Here is a 16,387-nt window from a genome sequence, read left to right as displayed (position 1 = left end):
CTTACTGTGACAGCCGTACTTTTCATTTCGTCGCCCATGTCACCAAGGTCGGCAAATGACAGTTAACACACGTCCTAGGCTAATGTCCTATATCACATGATAAAACATGCTAAATATTTATAATTAAATTATAAATTAGGAAATTTCATTTGTCCGATTTCTATAATCATGATAGTATATTATTATGGTGTTCATATATACATATACATGTATATATGTATATATATATATATATATATATATATATATATATATATATTTATATACATATACACATACATACATACATACATACATACATACATACATACATACATACATACATACATACATACACACGTTGCCATAAACAGAAGATTGTAAATATGGTAGGATAATTTAGTTTGTGGACATATAACGATGTACATTATGCCTATTTGAGTACCCCATTAGCTAAGTGATAATGTGAAACTACAAGATATAGGAATATATCACAAGATGCGTATAGAGAGCATCCGTAAAGGCAAATATATACATAATATACGCATGTACTTGTACAAAAACCTCAAAATGAGGGCTTACAGACTGTGGCAATGAAACGAATGAGTATATAGAGCAGAGCGTACATTGTAAATCATGTTTGGTAGTCAACAATAGGGAAATATCCAAACGGTGCCGCACTTGTTGACTTTAATTAATGCATTGAGTGATGACTTTACCAGACTAACAAAAAGCCAATTAGCTAATGAAAATATTACCTGTATGATATCAATTTCAAATACTATGAAAATATTTGTGTAATAATTGTTTTCAAAATATCTGGTGCTACATGGCAGGTAAACATACACATCATCTCCCACTGCCTCCACATCTCTGGCTCATTAGCATACATCTCTTCTCGCACACACATCCGCATCTAGATACATAAATACATACATACATACATAGATACATTCATAGATAGATAGATACACACACACATACATACATACATACATACATACATACATGCATGCATGCATGCATGCATGCATGCACGCACGCACGCACGCACGCACGCACGCACGCACGCACGCACGCACACACACACACACACACACACACACCCACCCATCCATCCATCCATCCATACATACATACATACATACATACATACATACATACATACATACATACATACATACATACATACATACATACGTACATACCAGTTGGCTAGCCAACTGGTATGTGTAAAAGGAAGACAGCTTAATATAGAAAGAAATGACAGAATTTGTAAATTTTGCACTAAAAGTGAGGTAGATGATGAATTCCATTTTATTTTGACATGCCCCTTCTCTGAGGAATTACGAACCAAGTATATTTTGCCCCACCATTTAGAAAACAGAACCTATTACACGTTTATTAAACTTATGCAGACAAAAGACAGATATGAAACCATTGGACTGGCTAAATTTATTTTCAAAAGCTTTAAGAAAAGACAAAATAATAGAGAAATATAATTTTTTGTTTTGTATTGCTATCGATGTGTACAGTGATCTTATTTATGAAATTTCTTCTCTTTTTTTGGGTAAAGTAACCTGTGAACCTATGATGCTTATGAGGCTGTGAAATGTAACGAAAGGCCAGTGGCCTAGTTTATGCAAATAAACCTTAATTGAAAAAGTACGTACATACATACATACATACATACATACATACATACATACATACATACATACATACATACATACATACATACGCATCCATTCATTCATTCACCCACCCATCCATTTCTCCATTACAATATCTCTTTATAGAGATGTATATACCCGTTCGTGGAATATCCTCTTTCTCTGTGTCTATGTGTCTATCTCTCCCACTCTCGCCCTTCCCTCACCCCGTCTCTCTCTCTCTCTCTCTCTCTCTCTCTCTCTCTCTCTCTCTCTCTCTCTCTCTCTCTCTCCCTCCCTCCCCCCCCTCTCTCTCTCTCTCTCTCTCTCTCTCTCTCTCTCTCTCTCTCTCTCTCTCTCTCTCTCTCTCTCTCAGAGTCTCTCTCTCTCTCTCTCTCTCTCTCTCAAAAAGTGTATGACATGCAGTAACTAAGTAACAACAAGTCTGCTATTTATTATCTTAGGCTGTTATTATACTAAGGCGGAATTCAGTTTGAACATTGGCGCATATAATAAACTGTCTGGAGGGTATTAAACATATGCTGGTTTAACTCAATCGGTGATGAAAACTTTGAATAATAAATAAATCCAAATCCTGCAATTTTTTTGCTCTATGATAAACACGGTGGGTTAAAGGCAAAAAAGTTAAATAACCTTGCTGATGTGACAGTAACAGCTGTTCAACTTTTCTTGAAGACTGGAATATATATTCATGGCCATTCATTAAACTGTCCTCTTGTTTCGTATGACTGTGTTACATTTGCTGTCCATGAGACCATTCGTTTTATGAGAAAGCTGATACATACGTATGAATTAGGTGTAATCAGCAGAGATATGATGTCGTAGATGGTTTCAAATTTAATTTGCATCCAGCAAAGGACACCACCACGCACATACCCAACACATACGATAGATTACTGGACTGTATTATTTTAGGTGTGGACAATATTATCGGAGGGATGGATTCGCTTTATTTGTTTAAACAGTCAAAGCTTGAGTTGCTTTCACAGAGGTGACTTATATGTAAGACGAATAAATGGCCATACCTTGTACATTTTATACACACCTGTATGACTGGCTACGTCATCAAGGACACACTCGTTTCCTCAGGGTGTACACGGTTACTAGCTGGCCACCCCTATACTTTGTAGTAGCGTCTACTGTCACGCACACGTCAGAGCAGCATTTGTGGAGTCTGCGGACGATAATGATTTCCGTTAAATATTGGTCGCGACGCATTTGTGTCTGATGTCAGGTAGAGGAATATTTAATTTGCAGTAGACTACACATCGAGTGGCATATTACCGATAATTAGCAAATACCAGTATCGGCAACATAGCCTGGATTTATGTGGGATGAAGGGAAAAAAACTATCGTCTTTCCTACATTGCCGTCATGGGGATTAGGCCATGTCCGCTTCGGTGATCGCTGCCTTCGGCGTAGTTCAGCTAGCGTACTCATTGAAGTGTAGTCAATGCAAATATTGTAATATCTACTTTAGCCACAGTTAAAAGGCAAGGGTTTCGGCTCTACTGATTTTGATAATCAACTTTTTTTTTGTAAGGGAAGTCTATCGTATATATATCCACCACTGTCTTGTGTACCACCGTCTCTTTCTATCATGATCACGTTTGTGAGTGTGTTGGCACTGTTCACCGTGTTTTTGCTGTGTAGATGTGGGGACACGCTGGGAAGGAACGTTGAATTACTGCAACCGAGTCCCAGTGGCGACGATTTGATGCGTATACCAAGGTTTGCCCTTGTCCGAAATGGGACGTCCACCGATGTCGTCAGACTGGGGGCATTCGTCACTGGTCTCAAGCAGCAGGACATGCTGATCAATATCAGTGACGCTATGTTCCAAACTACGGTTGCAAATTCCACCAAAAAGTCAAGAGCGAGTGTCGAGTTATCCATTCATTACAGCGACATGCCAAACTATTACGATATCATACATTCACTATGTGAAGAACTATTGCCTCAAAATACACAAGGCTTGCTACTAGCTACTGACGAAAGCGATTACGCAGAGAACTATGTCACTGCAAAGTACGTAGCTACAACCGCGGCTTATCTTGGACTACCCGTCATCAGTTTAAATCCAGGTTTACCCATTACCACTCTTTATGAAGCAACGGTAAGTGTATTTCTGTGTTTTCGTATCTGTATTCGTAACTTGCGTTGGAGTTTGATGTAAATATTGTAAGATGTATTGCTGTCTCTTGTTCACGATCCATTTCAGTGGACAGAACCAACCTCGACGGAATATCCAACTTATATCCGAGTTGAATAATTAATTCAACTAACGCAACGGTTGTCACTGTGGACTCAAAACAAACTGTCGCCCTGCACGCTCAACTGGTTCGCCTAGATATTAAGACATCCATAAACGCTGTAGTCATGATGAATATTTAATTAGTTTTAATTATGCTACAACTAGATTAAACGCGATAATTAATTCATCATTTTTTACTTCATAGCAAGTCAACTTTGCAGGAGCTTATTAGGCAAACAAACCGTTTAAATAAGTTTTAATGATGACATTACGAGTCTGACAGAGTTTAAATTTTCATCATTTGAACAAGAGTATGGAGAGTAAATCTAGGTACAGAATATTAAGTAAATGTGCTCACATATACTCAATAACATTCGAACCGAAAGAGTTCCAGTTTCAGTAAAAAAAAATAGAATTTCAGAATATAATTACTTAAGTCAAGCCATAGTGAGCGTTAGACGGATTACGATGTACATACATGTCATTTTTAAGTATTGATCTGTTTGATTAACACTCACATAATCACCCGATGCAAAAAAAAAATTGTAGATTACAGAAACCGAACCACAATTTAGTGTTACTACATTGTCCATGACTGTTGTGAAATGCCATTGCCAAGTGTACGGTGTAATTATCGAAGCTATTTTTAACAGTTTGTGATGTTAGCGATATCTACCCTCTCTAATGGTAAAATTGTTAATGAGTTACGTTATTTATAGCTACCCCATAGCTCCTTGCACTTGTGTAGCTTTTCAATAAGTTATGAGAGAACGGTTCGTTGCACTTAAAATCTCTTCCTTTGACAGATTCACATTGCTTCAGTCGCATAAACCCCATAAAAGTGCAATATGTCGTATATGAGTTTAAAAACAGGTTTAGTTAATCTGTAAGTTACGGGAGCATGCATAATTACTTATGGGATGTAAACTTCAAAATCTAAAAAGCATAGAGTAGAGTAGAGTAGAGTAGAGTAGGGTGGGGTAGGGTAGGGGAAAATCGAAGGTTTCACCTCTTTGGTTTCTGCTCCATTTCAGCCACAGACGTTGGAGAGAGTCTTTTTTTCAACGTCTATGATGCAACGAACTTGATCACTGGTCTGTAAGCACCTTCGATAACATTGAGACTGAGAACGATCTATAGCTAGAGGTAAAATTATCTGAAGACGAATCATACATAATAGAACAATGGCGCCTTGCATTGGGTGAGGAAACATGTGCTCTCGATAGAGTACCTATGTCTACCGTTAAAATATCAGAATCAGATTTATTAACTATCATCGTTACACCCATCGATAGAAAATATAGCCGTGCTAGTAATATTTGAGCGTGTGTTTTTTTTTCTGTTTGACACTCGGGTCATCTCTTACGTAAGAGAACATATATTATAACCGATGTCATGACTTATAAACGAGACAATTTTATCCTTTTTATTTATTTTAATATTCCTAGATCAACTAACACAGACGACAGAAATGACCGGGTATTTAATATAGGGCCCCTGGAAGTAGACGCTACATACGACTGTTTGTTTTGCTTCTATAGATAGATACGCCTGCCATGCAAAGTTACTCAACTACAGTGATTAATATGGAACATTAAAGGGCTATTATCAAGGATTATGCCTATAGTACAAACAACACGTGTATTTTTTTTTAAAGACGAGGAATTCTGCCTAACAATTTAAGTAATGCATTTACTTTAGGAGGGTAAACGGCGTGGGTATGTGTTTAATCCAGTAAAAAAATGCAAATTCCATTCAAACCAGAAAGGTAATTGTTATAACTAAAATTGAAGCTGGGATTTAATATTCTTGTTCATCATATATTTATGTTACTATCGAAAGAGTAAATGCTGAAAGGCCCACTTCGGATTAGAGTGAAAACATAGGAATAACGAAAGGTTGTTTGCAGAGCTGTAGAACAACTTTGGCCAGAACGATGATCCTGAGTAATGGGAATAGGAATGATCCCATGTAATCCTTATTAAGACGAAACTAATAAGATGACCTTGGATCCAAACACTGCTCTTTGAAACAAAGACGAAAATCATTGGTGCCTTGTATTTTTTCTTGATGACGCAAATTGGATTTAGCAATCTGTCATTTTGTCCTACTTCTGGCGTCTTAAGTATCCGTAATTGTATTCTGTTCTTAAATATGCAATCTGTAGGTGTTTAAAAAACATTAACTTTGACCTTGCATTTAAGACATCGCTTTATGGATTTTTTAAAATAAGACATTATCGTCTAGAATCGTCTACTTTTTCAAAGATGTATTTAAAACGTACACACACTGTATCATGGGCTGAATGATATATAGTTTCAGCGATGTAGATTGTATTACCTAGGCCAGAACATCGTTTGATTTCTTTCAAAGAGCCTAGGGAGCCTTCTTCATTTTTTTCCAGATCTGTTATCACGAGCATTGAACAAATAGTCGGGAGAGAGTTCTAATAGATTATTTCCTATGATTCCATAATCACTAGTATCACTCAGGGGTGTACTTTTCTATCTAAACACAAGAAAATTGAACTTAAAACGTGAAGAAGATTTTGTAATCCTCTTCCCTGAAATATTTAGTACACTACTGATCCTAATTAGTATGTGCTTTGCATCGATAAAGGATATTGCGAATGTTTCAGCTGAGTGACTTTGACTTTTTCCAAATAGTTCAGATTGCTGTCATTCACATACTTACTTCCATGATAGATCAATGCGATACCTTATACCTTTTCTTGTTTGGTTCCTTAAGGAGCCAATTATATTGTGTTTAAATCATACTTTACTTAAGTCGAGTTTTTCTAACTTCATGGAGGTCTTCCACCCTGTTATTGATATCACGAACAGTAAACCTAAATCCATTGAATAGGGTAGAGCTGAAGAACAATGTAACACGATTCTACCAGTTACGATTGGGCCTGACCTTACTCTAGTAATATATGTGGCATTCTTTGACAAACTATAACGTTACCCCTATTTTTAGATAAAGTAAAAAATTCACGGTTGATTGGCAGAAGCATGACGCGAAATGCCAAATAATATGATAGTACTATTTGAAGTATATATTATGATACTAACAAAAAGATAATACAGTATCACTATATCTAGCGTGACTGTAAATCAAAATATATCAAATGTAACTATAGCAACAAAAGGATATAAAAAGGGTTGATTTATGTAAGGTAGGATTATTGAATGTTTGGCACGCATATCAACAGTACAAGAAGACTGACTTTGTGGTGATAGCTATCGTTATTTGCATGAATATCATCTAGTTGTGAAAGTACAAATGTGCATGTTGCATGTACCTAATAGTTCCTGGTATTATCTTATCCGTTTTTGTGCGTTTTCCTTTATATGTGTTTGTTTGCTTGTTTGCTTGTCTGTCTGTCTGTCTGTCTGTCTGTCTGTCTGTCTGTGCGTGTGTGGTGTTTTATATTTGTGCTCGCAAACTAACGTCCACATACTCTGCTTTCAGGTTATGTTATCCCAATGCTAAATGTAACATTCACGTTTTTGTTGTCGTAATGATAATGCACAGTCTGTGGTATGGTCTCGCGTGATCTACGAACGTGAGCTTAAAGTCATATTTAAGGATACATGTGGTTAATTAATTCATTAATTACGAAATAAGTCATGCTCATTGAGGAGACGATTGCACTGTGGAGCATTGAGATAGTCAAATATGTTAGAAGCTAACACACAAAGCGTGTAATGTCAAATTGCAACTGAGTACTTGCCGTTATGTTTCAAATTCAAAATTAGTAAAACCCAGACAGTGTACGGTGTTCTCATTTTACAATAGTGCTGATTTTATGCTACTGGTATAAGATATTATATTTCTACAAGAACAGAAATGTTCTATAAATCAATGAATTCATCACGTGACGTCTCTTTAGATATTCAAGAACTTTAAATTTGATCTTCTGGAAGGGCTGTTACCTCTACAATCGAGCAATATTTTATTGGAATTCCCCCTTCACTTTTGCCATTAGAAAATTGAACAATAAAGAATATTTATTTAAAATGACAGCTGATGTCTCAAGATAAAGAAATAACTCAACAATTTATGATCTATGCAACTATAGTAGGTTGTGGCACTATCCTGAACACCAAAATGGTATCTGTTGTGCGCACATCCATATTCAGGTAAATATAGCCTCAGACAGACTCGTAATGTATGATGAAAATCCACATGTGAATGTTAAATTGATCTATAATTCTTTTAATCTGTCTGGATATTTTGAATTCAACATTTTCAATATTAGGTAACAGTTGTGATATTTCATCAAAATATGTTGCTATAATGTGATCTCCTTGTTATTGTACACTATAGGCAATAGAAGCATTCAATTCATGTGGTAGTGCGTAGAGATTGCAAACAAAGGAGCAATTTCAACTCAACTGAATCTAGCAAGATGTAAACTGGATGAATTCCTTCACAATCATTGCTTGTGATTCCTATACCCTTTGTCATCAGCAATGTATATACCAAGTCATAAACAATTTGTGAAGCATGCATTAAGGTATTGTGAAAAACAAAATCATTAAGAAAATGAGGCAAATGACTCCATAAAATTAACAACTGCATCATCAAGTGATATTGGAAATGTGCGCTTTCTATCTTACAATCGATTCACGTAACATATTACAGTAAATCTCCAATTATCCGAACTCAAGGGGGGGACATCGATTTTGTTCGGATATGCAGACAGTTCGGATATGAAATTTGAAGTTTCCATTCATAAAATACTAGCGCTGCATAATTACCAAAATTGATGATTATGCAAAGTACACACTAATACAGACAGCTACATTTTAAAGCTTTATAATGTATGTGCTTTTATTGTTTTGTCACTGTATGAACCAAACTATGAAATTTAAAAATTGCACTCTTTAGATATTGCCTGATTACAAAACATAAATAATTATGCAAATTACTCATTAAAAATTAAACTGCATCCAAAAACGTGATAATATGTAATTCAATTCTTGTATAATTTAGATAATACTTAATTACCAGAAATCATTGATCATGTTGATAATTTATGTAAACTTAAAGGTACATCAACAAACTGTAAACTACACTTGCGCTTTGATATTGGCAATGTTTGTACAGCGTTATATGGAATTTGCAAACTGTATTCTTAAGATAGAGCCTTATTACCAAGAATCGTTAATTATGCACATAAAGACAGACAGACAGACAGACAGACAGACAGACAGACAGATATATACCCTATCAGAAGGTAGAAATGAACAATGCTTAAGAACATCAGCAAAGGTCGCCTAGAACCTACGTAATGTAGTACCATATGTTCAATACATTGTTGATTACAATTTGATGCATCCTTTATTTCTGTATAATAATCGTGATAAGCGCCTTTGTGACCGTGCTAATCGTGTATATGAAACCTGTTTCTTTTATTACTTTTCTTACTGAATAGGTCGGAGTATTGAAATGAATAATTTCAAAAAAAAGTACGAAATCATATGTTTAAATGTATAGAAAGAGGTGAAGGTGTATTATTCATGAGTTTGAATAAGCTGTTTCGTTTGTTATTTTTACTTGAGATTGTTGAGATTCAAATAAGATCTAGTATGAAATCAGATTTCTCAGTATAGAAAATAAATGGGAGTCCTTTTAAATACCGACCACTTACCACGTAGCCATTAGTCTGATCGTTTGATAAATATATCGTTAAGAAATGACAACAGTAATCTATTTCAATCCCCATTACAGCTTTGTCCTATATTCGACCCATTTATATATACATATCAGTGTATTTGGCCATCTGATTTGGAAGTCCCTAATATATACAACAGTATTCATCTCCAAGACTTTCCTTGAAATAACTGAGAGCAACAATGCAACCCAGTCTCTTTATGTGTGGTCTCAAAGACCTTTTCTTACTTCATAAACACTTCTGCAAACGTACAACGATCCACTATGTGACTCTCTATAGTACAGAATTGATTAACGGGTTTCCTTTAGATTCACTTAATTATAGTATATTTAGTATGATTTCAAGTAATCACCAGGTGTGAAAGTATAATTTTTAATATATCGTAATATATCAAGTACCGGTAGGCAGACATATAGGTTCGCATATTGGCTATAATCATTACATGTAAAGTGAAAGTCGGTTGCTTTAATGAAGATATAAAGATACAAACTTGTATATGAGTTTGTTATTAGGCAATAATAGTCTGTCGACAGACAGACAGACAGACTGACTGACTGACTGACAGACGGACAGACAGACAACCACAGTTCATATCATCAATAACCGATGTACTGCATGCACTGCCTCTGTACCTGTGCATTTTTAATGATATATCATCGAATCAATTTCCTGGATAGGGTTTCACTACTTTGCCATATCATATGACCCTGTACATGTTTGAAGAAGACGTATCGAATATGCTATCCTCAAGGTTTTAAGCAACCATGAGCGACTAGTATATAGTACTGAAGCGACGTCAACTGTAACAAGACACTGATTATTATTAAGTATGCTTGTTTTTCTTCTCAAGATACTTACTCGTAAGTAAATACCACACCTATTGATCCCGTTCCAGAATATAATGCAGATGTATACGATTATAAGCATACATTTATTGCTACCTTGTATTAAAGTGTTTATTCATAGTATCTAGTCAATAATAGACCATATTGGTATTATACATTGTGCATGAAATGGTCTGTCAACAATGGTTAAAGTGAAAACATGTACTTAACCTACAGAAAATCATTTTCCAGTACACTGGAATGCATATTCATTAGAATTAAAGTAAACTGACTATTCTGTTATTTAAATGCATCATTGACATATTTTGTTGGAGTTCCATAGATCACTTATATTGTCGAGGGGAGCTGAGTCGAGTGTGACGAACAAAATAACACATGGTTAGTATCCTATCCAGTTTCAACAATATAAAAGCTTGGGCCCATTGTTTGAGGGTTTACACCTGTGTGGTTTCAGCAAAGCTGTTTACTTACTAAAGTTGACATTTGAGATTAACCAATAATTAAAATGATATCATGTAGTCATGTGAGAAATCAATGTGGTGTGTAAAATTTAGTTTGTGATATATATCATTAGAATAGCTCACAATGAAATGAACAGAAAAAAATGTGATGTTATTTTGGCAACTTGCAGGAGGGATGTATGACGTTTAAATGTTTTCATATTTAGTCTTTTAATTCTATGTTTTCGGAGGAATAGATGCGCCAAATAGCTCGATATGGTCGGTAATTTTAGAACAGTGAGTATCGATTGCATTGTTTTCTTTTTTGAAGTAGTTTCTCACATTTGTGAACTTGTCAAGCACAGAGAGCTCTAGTAGAGCCCTCGATGACAGGTCAAACAAGCAACCTTAAGATGGACATATCTCTCAGAAATCTACATCAACATAGTGACAGCCAAGATAAGGTCTTATAGATCGTTTCCACTGAGATCACCCTACCATTTGTTCCTCATCTGGATAACCTATCTTTCTACAATATTTATGCTATCCCGGGGTTTAAATAACAGATACAAGTATCCCAAACGTAGATCCATTCATTAGTTTTTTAGTCGAATGTACAATCGTTAGCTATGTGAAGGACGATGGAGACAGTTGATTGTTATATTTGAGATATTTTACATACAAAAAATAAGTCATTCATTGACTGGAAACATGAGGGGTTTGCCTTTCTTACATATATATATATATATATATATATATATATATATATATATATATATATATATATATATATATATATATATATATATATATATATATATATATATATATATGGGTTTGGTAGCATATCATTTTGTCAGAATTAGTAATTAGAAAAAAAGTCATTTCGGATAACAAAATTTACCAAATGTCTGTGAATGGGAAGGGTGAAACTATCGCTTGTGACTAAAACATCAGAGTCCCTACAGATACAACAAAACTACTGTTACGAATAATCACACTGGCGTTATTATTACTACAAATGTGAATTTATTTAGGTTATTATTATACACAGACTTTTATTATGGTAATAGTACATTGCAGTGTAAACATTATTTATTTATTTATTTATTTATTCATTCATTTATTTATTTGTTTGTTTATTTATACTGACATCCAACAGGCAGAGCCCAATAACTGGAGGCCGTCAATCAAAATGTACAGAACAAATAAACATGGCATGATAAAAAAACTTAGAAAGGAGAGAGAACAAAGAAAAACACTCAACATATCAAAAAACGAAACAACCGTCTGACCGACATCACATACATTCAACAACGACAGGCTTATCAGCAAGAGATAAAAGAACAGTGGACGCTTGGGTTTTAAAAACCCAAAAACTAGAGAACAGATCAACATCAAAACTATATACACTATTTAAATGGCTCACAGCCCGAGATGAAAATGAATATTAGATTTTTTCAGTGGCGTTTTACGATAATGACAAAGAAATATGAATCATATATAAGATTGCTGCTGCAAAACAGTAAATATTTAAAGATAGACATAATTATTTAGAGATAGACATAATCAGTTGTCTTTGAAATCGGGTGGAGTAACTGTTAATCAGGAGTATCTGTAAGATTTGCTTTGGGTTGTCTAATATAATGTAAATCTAAATGCCATGTATAAGTACAGAATCCTTATAACGTCCTAAATGTATAGTACTATAGATAGAATGACATTTTCAAAAAGATATGACAAGGGTGTAATATGGCATTTCGTCTGACATTTGACTATTTTCTCCATACATTGTCGCGCCATGCCATTTTTCAAGAATAACAATTCAAGTGATATATATATATATATATATATATATATATATATATATATATATATATATATATATAATATACATGCATGTATGTATGTATGTATGTATATGTATGTATGTATGTATGTATGTACATGTATTTATGTATGTACGTATGTACGTATGTATGTATGTATGTATGTATGTATGTATGTATATATGTATGTATGTATGTATGTATGTATGTATGTATGTATGTATGTAGGTAGGTATGCGTGTGTGTGTGTGTGTGTGTGTGTGTGTGTGTATGTATGTAAGCGTCTGTATTTGTGTATGCAGGAATCCAGGCAGGCAGGTAGGTAGGTAGGTAGATGGGTAGGTAGGTAGGTAGGTACATACATTCGTAGGTAACAATATTGGAAATCAAAGAAATTAAAATATTAAATATATTGCCAATGATGATTTTGATTGTCGCTTTTTGGTTTTCAAACACATTTTGGCATTTTTCCTCAACAATATTATCCCTTTGTAGGTGTGAAAATGTCGATATCCACACATTTTATTAAACCGTTCCAAGTCTTTAGTATTTTTTATTGAATATGAGCATTCGTAACATTCGGGGGCTTTACATTGTCAACAAGTGAATTATCATAAGTTCATAAATGATTTCTTATATCATGCAATATTTATCCGATATGGGTAGATGTTGTTTCCAAAAGCCGTTACCATGAAATATGAACAGACGTCGCCTCCTATCTGGTATTTTCACAAAGAAGATTTGCGGGCCAGAAGCAAACTAAATAATCCCCTGTTCTGGCTGTATTCGGTAACAAATTCCCACCTGCATATATCCTTTGATACCTTTTATGAAGTGGCTATTGATCATTTCTGACTCGATCTTACTAGTGATGTTCTCATTTTTAGGGAATTAAACAATATGAAATAAAGGTGTTACATAGAGATTTTATGAATTCATTCATTTCATCTCTACTAAGTAATTTTCTGAGAAATGCGAATTGAAAAACCTCAACCTTTTTCCTCACCATGCCGGGGATAAAAGTGTTCATAGTATGAACTATTCATAACTTTCCTAGTTTTACTGATGGGCGTGTTTAACATTACATGGGCCCAGAAAATCAGAAATAGTCGAAATCTACCAATTTGATTATGAAGTAAAAATGGTGTGCTTAATTTTAAAAATGTTCTTTTAGCAAATAATGTTTAATAACAGCAAACTTCATGAACATTGGTTGTAAATACACTCACATTATATTACTTTGTACGTGACCGAATATCAATACCAGGGAATGCATTGTTATGCTGCTATCCAAATACTGTCAATTCTATAGACTAAGTACGTTGAATATACAACATTACATCTCAAACATTACTTTAAGTTCGATCCTGATACTTCTATGCTAAGTAAACTAAGTTCAAAATATTAATCAACACTTAAGTATTACATCAAGACGTACTGTCTAACTACAACACTTCCACTAACATGGGTTGAAAACTTAGCATCACTTATACCTGTCTTCATCTGGTTCCACATCTTAACGAAGTACTAAGGCAAGGTTAATTAATCTCATTAGCAACGTCTCTGCAAATTTTGATTTATACTAATTGCAAATCATTTAGCTTGTTTCAATATCTAAGAGCAGGACACACCTGCTTCAACGTGAACCTTGAATATCAATTAAATCACACAGAGGTGACCTTTAAGTAGTTTAAGCCATTAGAAAGTGATAGGGTCACACCAACGAAATATAATGTGGATAATGACTAGAGTTAAATATTTAACTATTAAATCTTAATGACAGAGAACAGCTGGTTTACTACTTTAAAAACAAAACCTAACAAATGTTCGCATCCAAAGCCTAAAATGGGCAATTATACAGAATATGTTAGAAAGAAATTATTTTAGATAATGAAACGAGTTATCATTTCACAAACGAACTTTCGAAAGCACTTCCCACATTTTCCCTTTATGGATCCAAAGGATAGTATCCAGTCCCAGTTTGGCATGGAAATATTTGCCGCGCTTCTAAACCTGAACCATTCACAAATTATCTTGTTTTCGAACATTTAAATTTGAAAGAACCCAATCTCGGGTTGTAATTTATTTTATATACAATGTGTCACTTGGAGCCTTTAAAATGGCATGATTATACATTGTACAAATCCGTTTAATGAATCAAATGTAAGCACGTTTACCTAATCTACAAGCGGCGTTGTTGGAATTGTGTTCCATTCTCATTTCTGCCCAAAGTAAAATCAGATAAGCATTACCGCGAGATAAATATATTTGCATGTTAAGATTGATGGTCACTTTAAAAGCAAACCCATTGTAACGTATCGAGAAAAGTGCACTATAATGCTTTTATGTTCATAATACTTGAACTTATACGCAGTGTTTTGCATTTCACCGTGGATTTTCGTTTTTCGACACTGATAGATATTTTATCTGAAAAATACCTAGCATTGTGAGGGAAAATCCCGAAGGAGTGATTTATAGTGAGAATCGAAAAGCAAAGCGTGGAAATGGATAAGTTTTGTATTGTTTTTATCAAAGCTATGCTTGACTGAATGACTATAAACATTCACCGTTTACTTAAACATTAAAGTGGCCTTCAATAGTTATGGGGGGGGGGTTCAAATGCGACCTGTGTGAGGTATTTATGCCGCAAGTAAATGTTATTTTGCCAAATACGGTAGTCAAGTTCCGTGTTTCTGGCTAAAGACATTAAAGGTTGCACCTGAGTTGCTGAGTAACAGTGTTGAATATAAATATTGCAGAGGTAAACTTTACAACTGCATAACAAATACTGACCTTGTCCTGTGTGCCAAATTTGTACTCATTTCCATCATTTGTAAATAGCCGTATTAAATATTTATGCTGATGACTGTGTACAAGGCCAATTCAAACTGACTACTGAATTTTAAATGTTGAAGCCAAACATGGAAAGTACCTATCAATTGTAGACGGTAGAAAATAACGTTGTATCATTGTTTGCCTTCTCAATTGATAAATTTGTAGTTTTTTCTTTCAGTAAGTTCATGTAGTTTTAGAATAGCGCCGCTCTGCTCACAATAATAAATGGAACTTCTTTATGTTAATAGATATTATGAAAGCTCCTCTATGACCACGACTATTTTGATGTTTTTCACTTTCAGCATGAGCGTCAACTATCCTGTCAAAAAAAATTGTTATGTTATATAATGAAGCTTCTGGCCTTACACTGAGCTCAATACATTGTCAATTATTGCGTCTCAACATTTTAACTAATCGGAATATTGTTTTAAACGATGGTTACCTTAGTTTTATTGAATAGTAATAGTCTAGATATAAATATGACAGTAAGGTACAATTGGAATCATACAATTTTCCTACATAAGTATTTATCTAGTGTACAGCTACTCACTCAGCGAACTAAGCAATCATATTCGAACATGTGTACATCCTTCATATTCTTTAATCTATTTTAATATATAATACTTAAATACACATTACACTTCCGCCCACGTCCTTTTATAATCTTAGCAAATCTTACGCATGTAAGAAAATATTATTACGCGAGGCATGATAAAATTCAGTAATCGCTATTCGGTACCATTATAGCATGTTTAACTTTGCTGGCGTGACATTTAGATAGTTTATATTCTTTGTTGCTTATATCCACGTTTCATCTTACTGTATATTGTTTTTGCCATATGTTGTATG

The 16,387-nt window shown here is 34.4% G+C and overlaps 1 protein-coding gene across 1 annotated transcript in view; it reads left to right on the top strand.

Annotated features, from left to right (window-relative positions):
• Positions 1-3,252: 3,252 nt before the first annotated feature.
• Positions 3,253-16,387, top strand: part of LOC144435370 (glutamate receptor ionotropic, NMDA 2B-like) — a 78,396-nt gene continuing 65,261 nt past the window's right edge. Inside the window, exon 1 of the mRNA XM_078123966.1 lies at positions 3,253-3,768. Coding sequence (XP_077980092.1) covers positions 3,253-3,768 — 516 coding nt within the window. The remainder of the gene's footprint in view (positions 3,769-16,387) is intronic.

Source organism: Glandiceps talaboti, chromosome 5 (assembly GCF_964340395.1).
Source record: "Glandiceps talaboti chromosome 5, keGlaTala1.1, whole genome shotgun sequence".
Lineage (NCBI taxonomy): Eukaryota > Metazoa > Hemichordata > Enteropneusta > Spengelidae > Glandiceps > Glandiceps talaboti.
Note: the sequence above shows the minus strand (reverse complement) of the source record. Positions and strands in the feature narration are given on the sequence as shown.